Raw genomic sequence first — 18,922 nt, 5'->3', positions numbered from 1 at the left:
TCCTTAATATGGTTAGACTAAATATAAAACAATGTAAGTTACGAACTGCTCACCGGCGGTGCATGTGCATTCTTTTTTAAATGTCAACAAAAAGATTCTTTATTAGGCTGGATTTCACTTTTAATCAATTGCCTCTATTTACATTGAAAAATTCAGTGAGAAAGTCTCTCTTCTGAGCTATCTTTGATGATTAAGGTATTTTATTTTAAATATTGAAAGCCTAGAAATTGTATTAACAAGTTCTGAGTATTTTATGAGGTATTTTTGTTAGTTTATGGAAATTTATATTTTTAAACACTGGAAAAGTCTCCAACTTACCACTCATGCATGAAAGGATAAATTTTCTGCCTCAGCATTTCTGGCAATGCTGGGCAGAATCTTCCCAATCCTGCGGAGGTGGCCTTAAAGGTGGGACCAGGAGAAAAATCGGAGGTTAGGGCGGCAGGTTGGCACTCTAGTGCATTCTCACCTCCAGGCAATCTTGGCGGAGGTGGGTGCACATTGGCCGGGCTACCTATTCATCAATGGCTGATAAACACTTAAGCCAAGTAAATGTCTTATGGGAGGACGGCGAGGACTCCACTGGGATCTTCCTGGTGTTAGAGCAGACCCCCGCTGAGTGCAGAGTCTGGTAGTTCTGTGGAGGTGGCCTCCCAGTGGCAGGCTCAGGGGATATCGGAGCCAGAGGCTTCATGCTCCAATGACAGGTCTGCAAGGAGGAAAGGCCGAACCTGTGGCCAAAACAATTCCTTTAGAGAGGTTTCTCCTCTGCTGCAATAGGCCTACAGGCTTCGGGCATCTTCATTTTCGCAATTTTAATTATACTTCTGAGGGTGTCTCCATGTCGAGGCACCCTCCTGCTTGCCTGCCTGCCGCAGCAGTGTTTATCTCTCCAGAGAGCTACCCAGGTCAGTAAAAATTCAGCCCCAGGAATCTGAATGTGTTTGGAGTTCTGCATTACAATTACCACTGTTTGCTTTTTTCTCCACCGGGTCTGAGATTGTTAAGAGATGATTGGACAGGGGTCTTTGCAATTCTGAAGGGTTATGTTGGAATAAATAATGATAGCTTGCCTCCATTGGTCAGCACAATGGTGAAGAGTGGTTACAAATTTAAGCCAATCCTAAAAAGAACTAAGGGGAGGTTAGAAAAGATTCTTCATACTGTAGTTGGAATGCAAAATTCTGTGCATCCAATGTTATTGAAGTAGAGTTCTTAAATTCTTTTAAAGCGGAATTAGTTGTCTGACAATAGACAGTGAGCTGGAAAATTGAATTAGGCTAGAAGGCTTGAGTGGAGAAAAATACCAGCACAAGACAACAGATGAGAAGTGATGTACATCTATTTGTTACTCTGTTGGTCTAAATAGCTGTTGAACTCACAAGCAATGCAGAAGGAATACATTTAAATCTATTGCAGCAGTGAAATAAAATAAACCATTGTGAACAACTTAAGGGTTGTTAAATTTTTTTTTAGTGGAATGCCCCTTTAAATTTTACCATTGAAGCAGAAATAAGTGTAGGGATGCTATGAAAGTTTAATATTTAATGCAGTAAAGGTGTAAACAAACAGATACCATGAATGCATTGTTTATGTACTTTAAATTTTTTATTTGGGATTCAAAAGCCCAAATAATTCATCTGAATTCCTGAACAAAAAAAATGCATTAAAGAAACAATTGTATGTTATTTTTCTTTCTTACTTACTTTCCCCTCGTCCCTTGGACTGTCACTTAAATGAACAACAGGGCCAGGGTGAGTTTTTGTAGACCTGCAAAAAAATATATAATTTTCATAACGAAAAGTATTGAAAAAATAAAACTTGATTTAAAAAAATTAATACACCAATATTAGTATGTGGTTTGCAAGATCTACAATTCCTCATTGTACACGGTAAACTCTTCTGCAAATAATTTTTTCTCTCTCACGTTGCCTTAGTTGAAGTGATTAGGAGAAAACATTTACTGAAATGTAAGATGTGCAACTAAATCAGTTCAGAGCACAACAAACACTCTGCATACAGGGTGTGAAGCTGACATGGTGAGGTGCACCTGCCAGGATATAGCATCTAAAATCAAGGGGAAACAAATCAGCCAGATATACCCTTTCACATCTCACAAGCACAATAGCTGTCAGCCAACATCTATTGTCGGTATAGGCACTTTATCGCCTACCCAAGGGAAGCTCTAGAAATAACGGTGCAAAGTAATGGTAGTAGAGTTGGTATTATGGTATCATTTGTCACCCCTTTTCTTGTGATTGATGCTGACTGAGTAAATGTCACCTAGGTACAAAGCACAAGAAAATTGTCCCTAATCATAGAATAGTTGGTCATAAAAGGAAACCATTCAACATGTCAAGTCTGCGCCAGTTCTTTGGAATGGCTATGTTATCTTAACATTGTACAGTTTAAATGCTATATTATTTTGGGAATTCTTTTGGAACACATAAGAAAGAAAGTTATACTTCACCGGGAACTTAAGAACATTAGAAATATGATCATGACTGATCTTCTGCCTCAACTCCACTGTCGTGTTTGATCCCAATTGATTCCCTCAGGGATAAAAAAAAAATCTATCTGTCCCAGCCTTGAATATATTCAATGATAGAGCATCCAGAACCCTCCAGGGTATAGAATTCCAAAGATTCACAATCCTCTGAGCAAAGAAATTTCTCCTCATCTCAGTCCTAAATAAAAGAGTGCTCATCCTGAGGCTGTGCCTCCGTGTTCTAGATTCCCCAGTCAGGGAAAATAACCTCTTAGGCCTGAATTTTCCAGTTGGCAGGGGGACGGAGCGAGAGTGAGCGTGGGTGGACCCGACCCGATCGCAGGCGATCGGGTCCACGTCACCATTTTATGCGGGCAGGCCAATTAAGGCCCGCCCAGCGTATTTCTCGACTCCCAAGGATAGCGGGAGTGGGTGGGCGGCGGCAGGCGTGCACAGACCGCCGGGTACAATGGCGAACTGGCAGCCTGTTTAGATGAAGGCCTGACAGTCCTTTCTAGGCTGCTCACAATGGCAAGTGCAAGGCCACAGAAGAGAGCTTCTGGTGAGCACGCCAGTCCGGAGGGTCAGGCAGCGGGACAGGCCAGGCCGGAGGTTAGGGCAGTGGGACAGGCCAGGCGGGAGGGGAAGGCGGGGAGCCAGTGTCCCCCTTGTTTTTCGGATGATTGCCTTGCTGCCCTCCTCAAGGAGGTGGCAGCACAGCGGGTGGTGCTGTTCCCCAGGATGGGAGGAGGAGGCCCCCCCACATGACGAAACGTGCCTGGGAGGAGATGGCGGAGGTGGTGAGCTCCCGTGACGTGGTGCGGCGCACTTGGATCCAGTGTCGCAAGCGTTTCAACGACTTGTTGCCCTCTGGCAGGGTGAGTATCATGTTGGCATTGGGCATTTAACCCAGCAGGTCGGCTTACCCCCTGCTGCTGCCTCCCCCCCAAGTCTGAATGTTGTGACTGCATTGAATCATTGATGGCATTTGTCCTCTGCTGGGTTGGCCAGCAGATACTGCCCATGCTGAGGTCAGCCTGAGAGGGTGATGAGGAGATGTGTTTTGTCCCCGCAGCATGTGTTACACTGAGTCCCACATGTGGGGGCAACCTGGAGGAGTTGCACCTAGGTGCTGTGTTTGAACTCCAGGACATGCCCACGTCAGGGTGATGAGATAGTGGGAGGGGAGCTTCAAGGTGGTATGGCAAGGAACCATCTGCTGCCCTCTGCACTCCATGTGCTTGCGCCTCTTTGCTATGGAAGGATATACCATGTGGTGCCTAACGTGATGTAGGCAGCATGTGTCCAAGATGGTGGGTATGGGGATGGGGAGCAGGCCCAGCATCTTTGTGTGAGTGTTTGACAGCAGCGGGGTGAGGAGGCACTGGAGCCCTGATATGTCCCATTCTGGTTGGGGTTGGCTGTGCGCAAACAGAGTCCATGTGCAATTTGCACTAATCAATGCTCTTCTCTTATTTTCAGAAGAAGAATGCTCATAACATGGCAGAGCGTGCGAGGACTGGCAGCAGCCAGGCACAGATCACCATTCTAAGCCATTTCGAGTAAGAGGCCCTAGATCTCGTGAGGCGCCATGCACTCAGGTCCACTGGTGTCGGTGAGGTTGGGGTGCTACGGCCAGGTATTTATGCCCAACAGTGAGGTCAGCTTTGTCCTCCCAACAGCCATAGCGCTGCTGAATGCTAAATGATTTAATTTTGCAACATGGCTTCACCATTGGTTATGGAAAGATGAGCGCATAATGATCCGGGGGACAGGGATGGACTTTGTCATTGTCTCCACACTAAGTGATCCACTGTCCTTGTTCTTCCTTTCAGCATCATCGGAGCAGGGCCAGGAGGAGGAGCAGCAGAGGCCCCCTCTCACACCTGAGGGGCCTGAAGTCTCACCAGCATCACACCATTTCTGCGAGGCAGGCACCAGCACAGATACTAGCACCTCGGTGGGAATTCAAACAACGGCTAGTGTCCCGGGGCACAACGGTGAGGGCACTTCACACTCGGAGGAGCTGGCAGAGATAGAGAGTGCCCGTGGCGCCAGCAGTTGGAGGACTGCAGGGGACCAGGCACATGCTCAGTCGGTGTCTGACGATGTGCCTCTGGAGTCGTCCGTGATGCAGCAGGTGCAGGTGTGTGGGAGCATCTGGGGGAGATAGATGAAGCTATGCTTGGCTTGGTCTCCGTGGTGGAGGAGTCTACGCAGACACTCGCCAAAGCAATGAGCCACATGTCCGAATGCCGTGCATCCTCCATGGAGAGAGTGGCAACTCTCATGGAGAGCCTACTCCAGGAGACCCATCAGGGCTTCCTGGGGATGCGCTCTGACCAGCAAGCCCTCATATCGGCATTGGCCTCAGATGCTCAGTGCCAGTGTGGGAGATGGTGTGGGCATCAAGTTTACCAGCTCAGTGCCCATCCATCCACGGTGAGCAGGGAGGTCTGAAGCGATCTCACATCAGTGCAGCAGCTGCCTGTCGTCTCTGCGGGCTCCTCTCAGGGCGCTCTGGATGAGGGCGGCAGCTCCTCCGCCCCTCTCCCAGTGACTGTATCATCCAGTGAGGTTATGGACGACTGGGGAGATGCTAGCTGTGGAACTGGCAGCTCCCTCCCAGGCGAGGCCAGCACAGGCTCCACGGGCCAGAGGATGACTGCCAAGGTCATCAAGGCCAACAGGACAGCAGAGTCAGCAGGTTGTCTCAGATGCCACTCCGAGCGATGGGGCAGCACCAAGACGTAGTACCTGGAAACGAAAGCATAAGGCACCTTAGGCACACCACGGGTTTTTCACTGATGCTTTTTTGTTGGCCCGAGATGAGGCCCTTATGATTTTATTTGATTTGTAACACTCTTGTCTTTTTTTTGTAATAAGCTGCTTTGTTTGATACATTAAATTCAGATATGTCATCATGGCTGAGGGTGCCACTTTTCTTCTGCATGTGTATGGTTTCCAAAACTGTAATGAGTGCTCTATTGGACATTCAGCTTTATTAACAATGCCCTTAGTTACTGTTGCTAACCTGACAGATTTTGCATTTAGCTGTCGAGCCGACAGCCCAGGCTTGTCCCAGTGGACCATCTGTGGTGTGCTAGCTTAAGGTTCGTTGGATTAAAGCCTCCCAGGTGTCCCTGCCTCCCTAGAGTATGCCCAGGTCAGCGACTACCCCCTCAGCATTTCCCTGTGCATGCTCATCCTCGGACTCACTGCTGGACTCATCGTGTGCAGCCACAACCATTGAATCGACGTCTTCATCGTCCACTGCACCCCACCTTTCCAGCGCAAGATTGTGGAGAGCGCAGCATGCAACCACTATCACCGAGACAAGATCTGGGGGGTTCTGGAGTGCGCCCCCTGAGCGGTCCAGGCATTGGAGGCGCATCTTGAGAAGACCGATGGCTCTCTCCACCACAGTCCTTGTGGTGCCGTGGCTCCTATTGTACCGCTGCTCAGCTTCTGTTCTTGGATGGTGGAGAGGAGTTATGAGCCACCTTCTGAGGGGATAGCCCTTGTCACCCAGCAGCCATGCATCAAGCTGGGCTGGAGCACTGAAGAGCCCTGGCACCTGGGAGTGTCTGAGGATGTAGGCATCGTGGGAGCTGCCTGGGTACCTTGCACAAACTTGCAGAATCTGCATCCTGTGATCACACACTATCTGCACGTTCATGGAGTGGAAGCCCTTCCTGTTGACGAAGGCACCGGGCTCACCTGCTGGTGCCTTGATGGCCACATGTGTGCAGCCTATAGCACCCTGGACGCGGGGGAAGTCAGCAATCACCACGAAGCTTCTGGCTCGCTGTGTCTGGCTTGCCTGGTCTCAACGGTAGTGGGTGAAGGTCAATGCACGCCTGAACAGAGCGTCTGTAACTTGCTTGACACAAGTGTGGACAGTTGATTGGGAGACACCGCAAAGATCACCCACTGAGCTCTGGAAGGAGCCAGAAGTTGAGGGCAGCTATGACCTTTAGATATGGGGTGTCCACCCACACAGTTAGCGGAGATCTCAGGCCCAATCATCTGACAGATGTAGTTGACTGTCTCCCTTGACAGATGGAGCCTCCTTTGGCACTACACCTCAGACATGTTGAGGTAGCTGCTTCGCCTCCTGTATACCCTGGCAGCAGGATAGTGGCATCTTCTGCGGCCCCTTCCACCTTGGGCAACCTGTTGGCCCTGCGCTCCTTGTGCCTGCACCTGTCCTCCCAAAGGTGGCTCCCCTGGAGGCTGAATGTGCATTCCTGGCCTCCTTCCCCTTCTCGCCCTCCCTTCCTCCTCAGAGGAGCTGCCTCCAGTGGACAGTTCAGCTCCCATTCCCAGGCTAAGGGAAGGCTTCCTGAAACCTGCAGGCCCAAAAAATATTCCTCACTGCAGAGTGCTGACGTGAAGGTTAAGGGTCCAGGGAAAGCAGCTGGTATGCGTTCTGAAGTACTGCAGATCGCACAGGCAAGTTTGTAAAACTTTCAAAAATAAATACTTGACTGTGCACATTCACGACCCCAGTGAGCCCTCTTATCCCGCCTGTGGATGAGGTTAATACAAATGTGTCCTACCCGCCTGCCCATCGCGCCCACGCGCCAACCCAAAGATTGCATGGGTGCCAAAAAATCAGCCTCGATTGAACACTTAAGGGCCTTAAGTAGCCCGTTAATTAATGGCGGGCGCGCGTTGGACATCATCGCGCGCCCGCCCAGTGAAATATCGCGATGGCGTGTGGTGATGTCGGGACGTTCACCTGACATCACTGTGCATCATTTTATGCACGGCCCCTGCACAACAACGGGAAAATTCTGCGCTTAGAGTTTACCCTGTCAAGCCCATTCAGAATCTTGTATGTTTCCATGAAATCACCTCATAGTTCTAGAGAGTAAAGGCCCAACTTACTTGGCCTCTCATCAGAGAACAACACTCTTGTCCCAGGAACACAACTAGTGAACCTTCCCTGCACCACCTCCAAGGCAAGTGTATCCTTGCTTAGATATAGAGACCAAAACTGCACACAATACTCCAGGTGCCCTATACAACTGAAACAAGACTTCTTGCAAACATGCGAATATATGCATTAGGAGTAGGAGTAGGCCATTCGGCCCCTCGAGCCTGTATCCACCATTCAATAAGATCATGGCTGATATTATTGTAACCTCAATTGCAAGCCAGCTGCCTTGCAATAAAGGCCAACATGCCATTTGCATCCCTAATTGTTTGTTGCACATGTTAGTATAGCAGTAATGTAATTGGACTCATAACCCAGAGGCCCAGCCTAATGCTCTGTGGACAGGGATTCAAATCCCACCACAGCAGCCAAAAAATCTGGAATGAAAGCTATCATTGATTGTTATAAAAACCCATCCATTTCACTAAGGAAATCTACTGTCCTGGTCTGGCCTACATGTGACTTTTAACTCTTAGATGCTAGATTATAAATAGCTGAGGTTCCAGTGCTGATCCTTGCAGCACTCCACCAGTTGCAGCCTGCCAACTTTAAAATGCCCAATTTATCCCTTCTCTGTGCACTAACCAATCCTCCATCTATGCTAATATATTAACCCTGACTCCATGAGCCCTTATCTTGCATAATATCTTTTGTGTGACACATTACTGAATTGCAAATCTAAATATATTATCTGCTGGCTCCCCTTTATCTACCTATTAGTTACACCCTCAAAGATCTCTAATAAGTAACTCTAATTAATTAAACATGATTTCCTTTTCATAAAACCATGTTGATTCTGTCGGATTAAACTATGATTTTCTAAGTACATTGCTAAGACTTCCTTCATTATAAATTCCAGCATTTTCCCAACAACTGATATCAAACTAGTCTGTAGTTCACTGTTTTTTGCTCCTTCCTTTCTTGAATACCAATGTTACATTTGCTAACTTCCAATCTACTAGTACCCCATTCTAGGATCTAGGGAAATTTGTAAAATTATAGCCAGCGCGTCTACTCTCTCTGCAGATACCTCTTTTAGAACAAGACGTGGACCAACAGGTCCTGCAGATTGTTGGCTTTTAGTCCTCTTATTAGTCCCTTGGTTACCCTCTGTTTCTGGTATGTAATTTGTTGTCCTCTACTATGAAGACAGACATAAAATATTCGTTCAATGTCTCTGCTATTTCCTCATTCCCCATGATGATTTCTCTTGTCTCTGCCTCTACGAGACCAACATTTGCTTTAGCTACTCTCCTCCTTTTTATAAACTTGTATGAACTCTTACAATCAGGTTTTATGTTCCTGGCTAGTTTACTCTCATTCTATTTGATCCATTTTTATCAACTTTTTGGTTGCCCTTTGCTTGTTTCTGAAACTTTCCCAATCCTCAGGCTTACTACTATTCTTCACAATGTTATAAACCGCTTTTTTAAATCTAATACTATCTTTAACTTCCCGAGTAAGCCATGGATGGATGTTTCTCGTTAAGTTTTTGATTTTTAATAGAATGCATTTTTGTTGAACATTTTGAATAATTTATTTAAATGTTTCCGACTGATCATTTACTGTCAAATCTTTTAGTCTATTTACCCAATCAACTTTAGCCAGCCCCTCCCACCCCACTTATAACTACATAATTAGCTTCATTTAAGATTTTTATTTTGGACTCAAACTTAATATGGAATTCAAGTGTATTTTAATCACTTTTCCCAGAGGATCATTCACTATAATATTATTAATTTGCCCTGCTCATTACACAATAATAATTCTAAAATAGCTTTCTCCCTAGTTGATTCCACAACATACCATTCTAGGAAGTTGTCATGAAAGCATTCTACTAGTCTTCCAGACTACCTTTGCCAATTTGATTTGTTCAATCTGATGATGATGATGATGTTGTTAGCAGGTTCTTCACAGGAAAAGTTCATGGGAAGGCTAGTTTCTGTGGTGGGCAAGCCAAAAGTCTATTTACTTTCGGCGGACTGGACAATCCCAGCAGCAGGCGGGGCTGGAAAATCTCGCCCCATGTCTCTGAAATGGCGATTACATCGAACCCATTAATCTTCAACTGTGGTACTAATTTGTCAACCTCATTACAAATACTTCATGCATTCAGATAAAGAGCTTTTAATTTTATTTTTTAATCACCATTCTTTGCATGGGCCTTCTTTACTGAACCCTACACAGCACCCGCAACACCCACACCATATCACCTCAACAATGCCCGACCAAGTCTTGGTTACTTGCCCCCTCTGGACTATTGCATTTAGGTTTGAGTACTACACCTCACCAATGATATACAGTATTGACCTTGGAGGGGGTACACTGCAAATTCACCATAATGATACAAGGGCTAAATTATATAGGCTATGGAACATGGAGAAAAATAACCTTAGTTTATGATTGAGACTTGCTTAGGCTATTCAATCATGATGATATGTACATATAGATATATATAATATTCAAGCTTGACTAAAAATCAGTCCATCATGCTTTGAGACACTGGGAGCATGGCTGGTAGGAAAACAGCTTGTTTTTCTCAAAGCTGCTGAACTGTGAGATGTCTTTGTGAAGTAATATTTTTTCCATATTGAAGCCAGACTGACTTATAAAGAAAGGACAAAGAAGGGTTATTAAAAAGGTTTCTAAACAGACCTTGAGAGTCTGGAAAAGCAGATGTGTGTCAGTCAGTGCCCCCAAGATTTGGTTAGCACAATTAACTACTAGCCAACAAATTAAATGCTCAGGTTTCATATCTGAAAAGTTGTCCGCTTAGTAAACCTGAACCGAGCTCTGCGAAGAACAGCAGAAGGTAAGGACCAACCCCAGCATAGCACATGCTGATGAAACTTTAACTGTATAAATGACAGTAATTTTTTGAATATAAGTATTGTAGTCAACATAGGTGGTCAATCACCTGGTCAATCACTGAAAACTACAATTGACGTGAAACTGATTTGTAGACATAAGCTCCTTGCAACTCCATGTTTTGATGTGTTCTATCGCTTGACTAACAGTGATATGAATGTATTGCATTGCAAAAGAGTAGTAAAGATTTGTAATATTTAACTGAAAACTTTTGAGTATGAACTCATTATTTCTGTAATTCTCGAGTCAGAACTCTAAAACCTGTTAGGACTTAGAAAAATCTTACAATTCTGAGGATAGGTTGCATAAACTTGGTTTGCATTCCCTTAAGTTTAAAAGGTTAAGGGGTATTCTAATATTCTTCCTATATCAAATCTACTGAAATGCTTCAATATCAACTGCTTTGCACCTTCTATTTTGTGCAGCGTTGGAGCCCCACACCAGACTTGAACACATGGGTACAAATTGAAGCTGCAAGCTTAAAGCCAACTATGCAGAGCACTTTGGCCATCCCCCAAACTATTGCTGCCATCTGCTAAGTTTCGTGACTGCACTGGAATGCACCCCTAGTTTCTCTGTTTTACTGCTTTTGGGTCCTAGACAAAAATGTACTTTTTCCTGGGCCTAAGGCAATGGGTGTGATGCCCCCTGCCAAGTTGGATTGGACTCTTCTATGCTCCTTGATAGTGACAGGAGGCTGTCTGGCAGGCCAGCGAATTCACCCAGCATCGCCGTGTGTGTCCTCATCAGCATTCTTCTGTATGCTCCCCCGCCAGAGTTCTCATCTGAGTCTCCTGAGTCTCTTCTGTAATCTCGATCTCCAGTGAGCTGGCAAACAAACCATTCTTTACTCTTGGCCTGGCTGCAGCCCATTTGTGTCCAGTGACTCACCACGTGATGATCCCAACTCTATAGTTGTGCCCAAGGTTATGTGCAGTGCCAGTATCTGAGCTGGTGGTTGCGAATGTCTGATCAAGTGACAGAATTGCTTCATCAGTGCTGTGTTGTTGCTCTCTTTCTTTCTGCAGCTGCTGGGCTGGGCAGGTGGCAGTTCTTGGGTGTCTGAAAGCAGAAAATCAGAAGGGGAAGGTTGGGATGAGGGAAGGAGGATGGGGTGGAAGGCAAGAGATCCATGGTCACATCATCTGTAAGCTCGCTCACCATGCCAGAAAGCAGCATGAGGGTGACCTAGGAGTTTAGAAGGCATATCAGGCAGGAACGTAACATTATCCTGAATTTTCCCAGTGACGCTGGATGTCACGGGCTTTGTCATGGCAGCTCCATAAGGCTGAGAGCCATCTCCTCCATAGAGCTCATGAGATGCAGATATCCATGTCTGGTTGTGCTTTATTCCCTTCTATCGTGTGCCACCTTGCCCTGCAAGAGGGAGGGGAGAATGTCAGTGAATGTCAGCACTGTGTTTGGGTGATATGCCTGTCATTGCTGAACAGCTGGAGGCCTGTGAAGGCAGCAAGAGATGGGGGTTAGGCTGGCAGCATTGGTAGATATGTGAGGGTCAGATGGCATATTTACATGTTAGGCATGAGTCCCAAGTACCAAGGACTGCTAATGGGTAAGTCATGGGGGTGTAGTTCACTGAACAGTGACAGAGGCTAGTCGTGTAGTGGCATGGAGATGTCAAACGAAGATACATTCACTGACATTGACTACCACATGGGGTCAGTAGGCTCCTTGTGGCACTGCTGTCAGCTCTACAGTCCAGATGCTGGAAACTGACCTCTCTGCCACCTGCTATCAATCCTTTCTGAAAGTTGTCCTTGAGGGCCTCCTGGCCTTCCAAGGAATCATGGCATCTGTCCTCTTGTCCACCCCTGCTACTAAGGCCTCCAGCACCATATCCATGATCCTGGAGTCCTCTCTGTTCCTTGGTATCCCATTATCTTCATTTAGAATTGCAGCAACAGTATTCATCATTAGCCTCCCGAAATTCAGTGCAGCTTTCCTTTAAGAAGCCTCTAGGCACAGAAGGCTGGCTGCATCATGTACTATCAGCGCAACACTGTTTGGTTCCCTGTTGAGTGCAGAAGAGCCAGCAGCGTGGGAGCCACTTGGCCCAATGCTATTATCATGCAAATAAGGTAACAACATCAAATCTGCATGCTGGCAACCTCTACCAGATCTGGCGCAGGCAAGTGGGCATGTCAGGAATAATGACCTTGTACCTGGGAAACATGGCCAATCAATCTTTAGCCCAACATCTCTGCTGGTTTCTGGGCTTGATATTCACTTTTACATCTGCATTCTATACAGACCATATTCTCCATTGGAATGCCTCTATTCTAGTATCTGATCTGTTCCTGCATTCTCAGTTTTCAACTCCTCGCAAGGAATTTTTCACTGGACTAAGTTAGCTTTGATCAGTTCCTTATACTTCTTATATTTCCATCCTGCTCTGTACTCAATCCCAATCACTGCTAAATGGTCTCTGTTTTGTTTCCTTCCCTCCCCTTCAACACAATAGGTTGGACTGGTCCACATGCTCTTATTGTGATTCCCATTCTTGTGTGCTCCTCAACACTATCTGCTATTCCATGGGCCAGCTCCTTCATCTGCATTGATCCCGTGAATTTATTTTTCACTGTCCCATGGCTTCATGCCCTCAGCCCCTCGGTTTTGCTCCTCCGGTTCCTTATTCCTCTGGTGTACTGGATCTACTGGTACGCACTTCTAACAGTGAGGCAACTACGCATTTATTCTGGACCCTTGCATAAAACTGTGCTGGCTCAAGATAGTCTCTTTGCCTCTTCTTGGCCCTCTATTTTCCACTGGCTAACCTCCAGCAATGCACCCACTAATAATTTTCCTTCAAGCAGCTCCTGGAATCCCTTCCTGTCCGCAACTGTCGCTGAACCTGGGCATTGGTTTGTTGATGCTTCAAATTGACTCAAAGATTGTAGATTTTAACTTCGAAAGCTCTAATATTGTCTCCTCCATTTATAAGTTTACGAACAGGACAAGACTTTCTTAATCTTTGCTTATGTAACCAGAATTCTCTCCAAGTCCACTTGCAAGCACATTTTGGCTACTGCACTGGACCCAGCACATTCCTTCTTTCTTCCTTTTCTGTTCTTCCATTGGCTTCTTTTGGGCCCTTCTCTTGTGTCTCTCGTCTTTCTTGTTACCCAGTCATGTAAAGGAAGGGATTAAATGGCCTATTCTTATTTCTTTGAGAAGCTTCTTTACATAGGGAGTTGAGTTTGTGGAATTCACATCCAGGGTTATTGTTGAGGCAAAAATTATGACAATATTCGAGATTAGATTGGAAATGTGGATAAAGGAAAAGGGGGTGAAGGGATATGGGAAGAGTGTGTAAATGTGATTAGAACTATTTGCTCATGTGGAGCATAAATGCCAAGACTGCTTGGGCCAACTGGCCTGTTTCTATGTTGTAACTTCTATATATTTCTATATACATGCCAATCATCAGCATTTCACACTAACAGACAGCATTTGCAAAGTTGCCTCTTTTTGTCTGTGTTTGTTGACCAAAGTTAGGGCTGCCTGTATTGCCTGACTAGTCAAGGTCACCCCAAAACACCATGTAATTTTCACATCAGTGCTTGACTATCTTGTAATGAAAAGGCACCCAGCGGTGTATAAGTACTTCAAAATTTCAGGTTGAAATATACTGCAGAGACTTATGCACAGGCACCATTATATGAGTCCCTTGCTACCTGGCAGATCTTCCAATGTCTCCACAAAATTGCATGCAATTCTCCTCTACACATGCACATGACAAAGTTTGCACACATGTGTGATACTTGAGTCCGTTCTAACTCATAATGAAATGGTGATGAAAGAGGGGTACCTAACAGATATACTGTAAAATATTTTGGAGAGAAGAGCAAAGTAAAGTATATTAAGAGGAGAATGCAGTAGATAGGGATACAAAGGAAACAGGAGACCAAAATTAGGTACCTAACACTTGTTAAAAGAACACCTTTTTTCATATTGGGCAACTCATGAGCAGATTAGGATTCTTGAGTGGCTATCCCAGAGCCACAGGAATCAACCTTCCCCACCTCCAACGTTCCTGTCCCTTTAGCTGCTCCAACGGCAACCCACTCCATGGTTATTTCCCAAGAGCCGCTGTAAGTGGTCCGAAATTGTTTTTTCCCATGGGCCAAATTGTCTGCGGTAGTACAATCAATGCCAGCAGCTAGCTGGTAGAGGCCCAGGACACATTTCTATTGATTCTCATGCTTCTTGCTATAGACCTCTGTAACGCCTAGTCTGGGTCAGGATCTGAGAAGGCCTAGACTAACTTCAACCCCAATTAACCTATAAATCTGAAACGTAGTGATGTAATGAAAAGATTAACCAGAGTAGCAGCAGAATTATACTGCTGACATGAAGTAATTTAATCCTTTCTTTGTTAAGTAGGCTAATATGATTCTTAAATTGCAATGTCTTAAAATGACTAATTGATGATATAATTCTACAATGTCACAACAATTCTAAGGTGATGACCACTGATCTTCTGAACTGAGAACTGGCCCTTACAGTGCTGACAGTTTTAAGATGCTTGCAGGAAGTAATCATCTGATAGACAATGTTACTTAATCGGATAAGTTAATTGAAGATATGCCAATGCATACTCATTCGTAAACCTGAGAGAACTGTAATCACTGGTATCTGCTTACAAGAACACCTTAGACCTGCAGAAGAAAAACTTTAATTCAAAAAGGTGAAGTTATGTAAAATGGGAGGTCCAGGTAGTGAGGTTAGTGAGGAAAGATGAATCAAACACAAGTTTATAGTTATAGAGTAATTACAGCACAGAAGGAGGCCATTGGGCCAATCATGTCAACATAGGTTCTAACTTTTGTTAGAAAGGATTTCTTGAAGAAAAGTCATTAGCATGAAATATTAGCTCTGTTTCTCTCTCCACAGATGCTGTCTGATCTACAGCATATTTTGACCATTCTTTGTTTTTATTTCAGAGTTCCAGGGATGCAGTGTTTTTCTTTTGTACGAGCTTATGATCGACCAGCAGGATAGAAATAAGCAATAAACTGGTAAATTGATAAAGATGGCAAGGGGGGGGGCATAATATCAGGTGCCATGGCAGTGCCATTGTGTCCATCACCTACTCACCTCCGCTGGTATGTTACTAGTGGCATGCAAGGCTGCAGAGAGCCCTGCCTTCCCTTGGACCAACTGTGCTCCTTAAGTGGCATCCTCCCACTGCCATTGCTGTGCAGGAGGTGTCAATAGCACATGGCCATCTGGTGGCTTACTTGTAGACTGAGAGAGGCCTCCAGTTAGAGCATCCTGTGCCCAACATAGATGCTACCCCCACCTCCATGTATCCTACACCCACCAGCCTTTGCAAACCCGGCCCCCATCGCAATGCAGGGAACTGCCAGCCTGGCACCAGCAAAACCCCATACTTACCTCAGTATTGGTCTCCATGACTCTTACATTGGGGACTGCCTGTTATCTCAGCAGTAGCCGCTGTTCTGGGTGGAGCTGCTGGGACTAGCGAGTTGCTGGCTACTTGATTGGTAGACAGGTCTTGGAGGTGGGACTTCCTCCCAGATGGGGGTGGAAGTCTCATCCAAAGCCAATTAACAGCCCCCAATGACACTGGCACCATGCAAACTTCTGACCATGGTAACCTATGGCATATTGTAAGAACTCTATAGTACACTGAGACCAAGAAAACCAAATGAGGTGGCAGGTTGACACCTCAGAGGAATTGTCCGATGCAGTAGAAAAATTAACAATGAGGAAGACATATAAAGCATGAGGTTCCATATCAGAGAAATAGTACAATACAAACAAGTCAATGAATAAATAACTGTGTAAGTGCTCGAATGTATGACTATGGTTACAGCTTTCATGTGTGGTACTTCTAAAAAATGTTTACAAAAAATAAATGGAACCCTGATTTATCAAATGAGGTGTCTGAGGATAGCCTGGAAGAAATTTGCATTTTTCCACTTTGAAAGGCGGCAGTGAACAGTGATCTCAAACAGGTCTAAACGCTAGTAAACACTACATAAAAGGTAAACGCAGAATGCTACTTAACGTTAAACTGAAAGCAGACAATAGTACATGGGTTCAAAAGCATAATTCAGTCAGATCTCAAGAAGCTCTTCTTCACACAAAAAGTAATCAAAAGATTAAATATACTCGTGGATAAGGTAATGGAGCCAAAACCTGATATGATTCAAGGAACAACCAGAAAATATGATGGCAAGATGGTAGATACTTTGATGAATGCATCAGCTAGGATAGGCCAAATAACATTTTTCTTGTCCAAATCTATGTTGTGATTGTTTCCTTTTTCTCACAAACTCAATTTTCACCATTCCCAAAGTCAATAATATATAAATTTATGAATATATGAAGATGGGGTGGGATGGTAAGGGGGAGGTGGTTCTTCATGGATGTCATCAATACCACTCTCCTGTGTTTTACCCACCGAGAGGCATGAACAAACAGGGCTGTCAGTGTTTATTCTCTTCCACAAACCACGATCAAGAGGAAGCCTAACTGAACAAGTCTAATAGTGTGGTGCTTCAATTTGATAACTGCTGCAAGTTATGTTGCCATTTCTAGTAATTATGATTTTTATATTAGAAAATAATTAACTAAGTTTTTTAAATACTGCATAATAATGACTAACTCCACCCCCTAACATTAAACATTTATACTATTTTCTGGAATGCAGTTGAAGTTTTACTGGGATGTACTGAGCACATACACTTCATTTTTAGAGACAGTATGGTAATTGATGGTCTATTGAATTTGGAGGAAACATATAGTTGACCATATGCACTTTTATTTATGAAGGCTAAGGTATGAATGAAGATTAAAGTTTGTGCACAATGCTTAGCCTTCAGCATCTTCCATATACTCAATGTACACTATGTCTAATCTTTATTCATACATTGTTATAATTATATACACCTAAATATTATATATGAAAAATAGTGCATTAGTCTAATGAAAGTGTGCCTGTAGGTGGCAAAGTGAATGTTACAGTGTGTGACCAATTTGGTTAAGTGGGACTCCCTCAAACATAATGTGGCAGATTACTGTACCAATGCAAACATGTCAGATATCCAAAACTGCAAACAATCCTATTAATTTGCAAGAATGCTCTCTTAATGATCTCACAAATTATCCCAACAGCAAAAAAATGAAAGCTCCTTATATTGTACTAAGAACATAAAGAAGGAGTAGGCCATACGCTCCTTAATCTGCTCCGCATTCAATAAAATTATGGTTGATCTTCGACCTCAAATCCACTTTCCCACTATATCCCTTGATTCCCTTAAGAGTCCACAAAACGAATAATCTCAGCCTTGATTATACACAATTACAGGACATCCACAAAACTCTTGGATGGAGAATTCCAAAGATTCATAACCGTTCCAGTGAAGAAATTTCTCTTCCTCTTCTCAGTCCTAAATAGCCGACCCCTTATCCTGAGGTTGTGCCCCGTGTCCTAGACTCTAGCCAGGAAAACAGCTTCTCAAAATCTACGCTGCCAAGCCCACTCAGAGTTTCATATGCTTCAATGAGGTCACCTCACATTCTTCTAAACTCCAGAAAATATAGGCCCAATTTACTCAATCTTTCCTCATAGGTCAACCCTCTCAACCCAGTAATTAATCTAGTGAACCTTTGTTACACTTCTCCAAGCAGGTATATCCTTCCTTAGGTACAGAACCCAAAATTGCATACAGTACGGCAGGTATGGTCTCACCAAAGCCCTGTACAATTGCAGCAAAACTTCTTTACTCTTGTACTCCAACACCCTTCCAATAAAAGTACAAGAGTACAATTTACCTTCCTCATTACTTGCTGCAGCTGCATGTTAACTTTCTGTGTTTCTTGAACCAAGGGCACCCTCTGAAACTCGCATTTAATAGTTTCTCACCACTTAAAAAATATTGGGCTTGAATTTCTTCAAAGTGGCAATCAATGTCAGATTGCCACTCTGTGCCCAGTTTCCTACCTTAATACTTTTAAGATCCTATCTCGGCTGACCTTCTGCTTCAGGCCAGGCAAGATCCAGGCAGTGCAGCCTGTCCCTGGAGCCTAGTGTCGAAGTGCAGCTGAGCCCCCTTTTTTACCAGGTGAGTTAAAGGTCCTTGACAGGCCTGGAAGAAGGTAAGTTTCTAAGGTAAATGGATAGGATTTCAGAGTTGGAGGTCTGAGTGGGGTGGAGTTGGTGGAAGAGTCCCCATGTGGGAGGGGGAATCCTATGGGGTTTTTATTCATTCAATGTGCCAACATTTATTGCCCATCCCTAATTGCCCTTGTTCAGAGGGCATTTGAGAGTCAACCACATTGCTGTGGGTCTGGAGTCACATGTAGGCCAGACCAGGTAAGGACAGCAGATTTCCTTCCCTAAAGGACATTAGTGAACCAGGTGGGTTTTTACAACAATGGCTTCATGGTCATCATCAGACATTTAATTCCAGATTTTTGTTGAATTCAAATTCCACCATCTGCCACAGTGGGATTTGAACCCAGGTCCCCAGAACATTACCCTGGATCTCTGGATTACCAGTCTAGTGATGATACCACTATGCCACCACCTCCCCTAAAGTTAGGGATTGTAGTCTTTGGGGGTTGGGGGGGGT

General features: G+C 44.6%; 1 protein-coding gene across 1 annotated transcript in view; it reads right to left on the bottom strand.

Annotated features, from left to right (window-relative positions):
• Positions 1 to 18,922, bottom strand: part of stxbp5l (syntaxin binding protein 5L) — a 578,167-nt gene that overhangs the window by 316,217 nt on the left and 243,028 nt on the right. The window contains exon 6 of the mRNA XM_078559960.1: positions 1,707 to 1,770. Within this exon, the coding sequence (XP_078416086.1) occupies positions 1,707 to 1,770 (64 nt within the window). The remainder of the gene's footprint in view (positions 1 to 1,706; positions 1,771 to 18,922) is intronic.

Source organism: Cetorhinus maximus, chromosome 16 (genome assembly GCF_964194155.1).
Source record: "Cetorhinus maximus chromosome 16, sCetMax3.hap1.1, whole genome shotgun sequence".
Taxonomy (NCBI): domain Eukaryota; kingdom Metazoa; phylum Chordata; class Chondrichthyes; order Lamniformes; family Cetorhinidae; genus Cetorhinus; species Cetorhinus maximus.
Note: the sequence above shows the minus strand (reverse complement) of the source record. Positions and strands in the feature narration are given on the sequence as shown.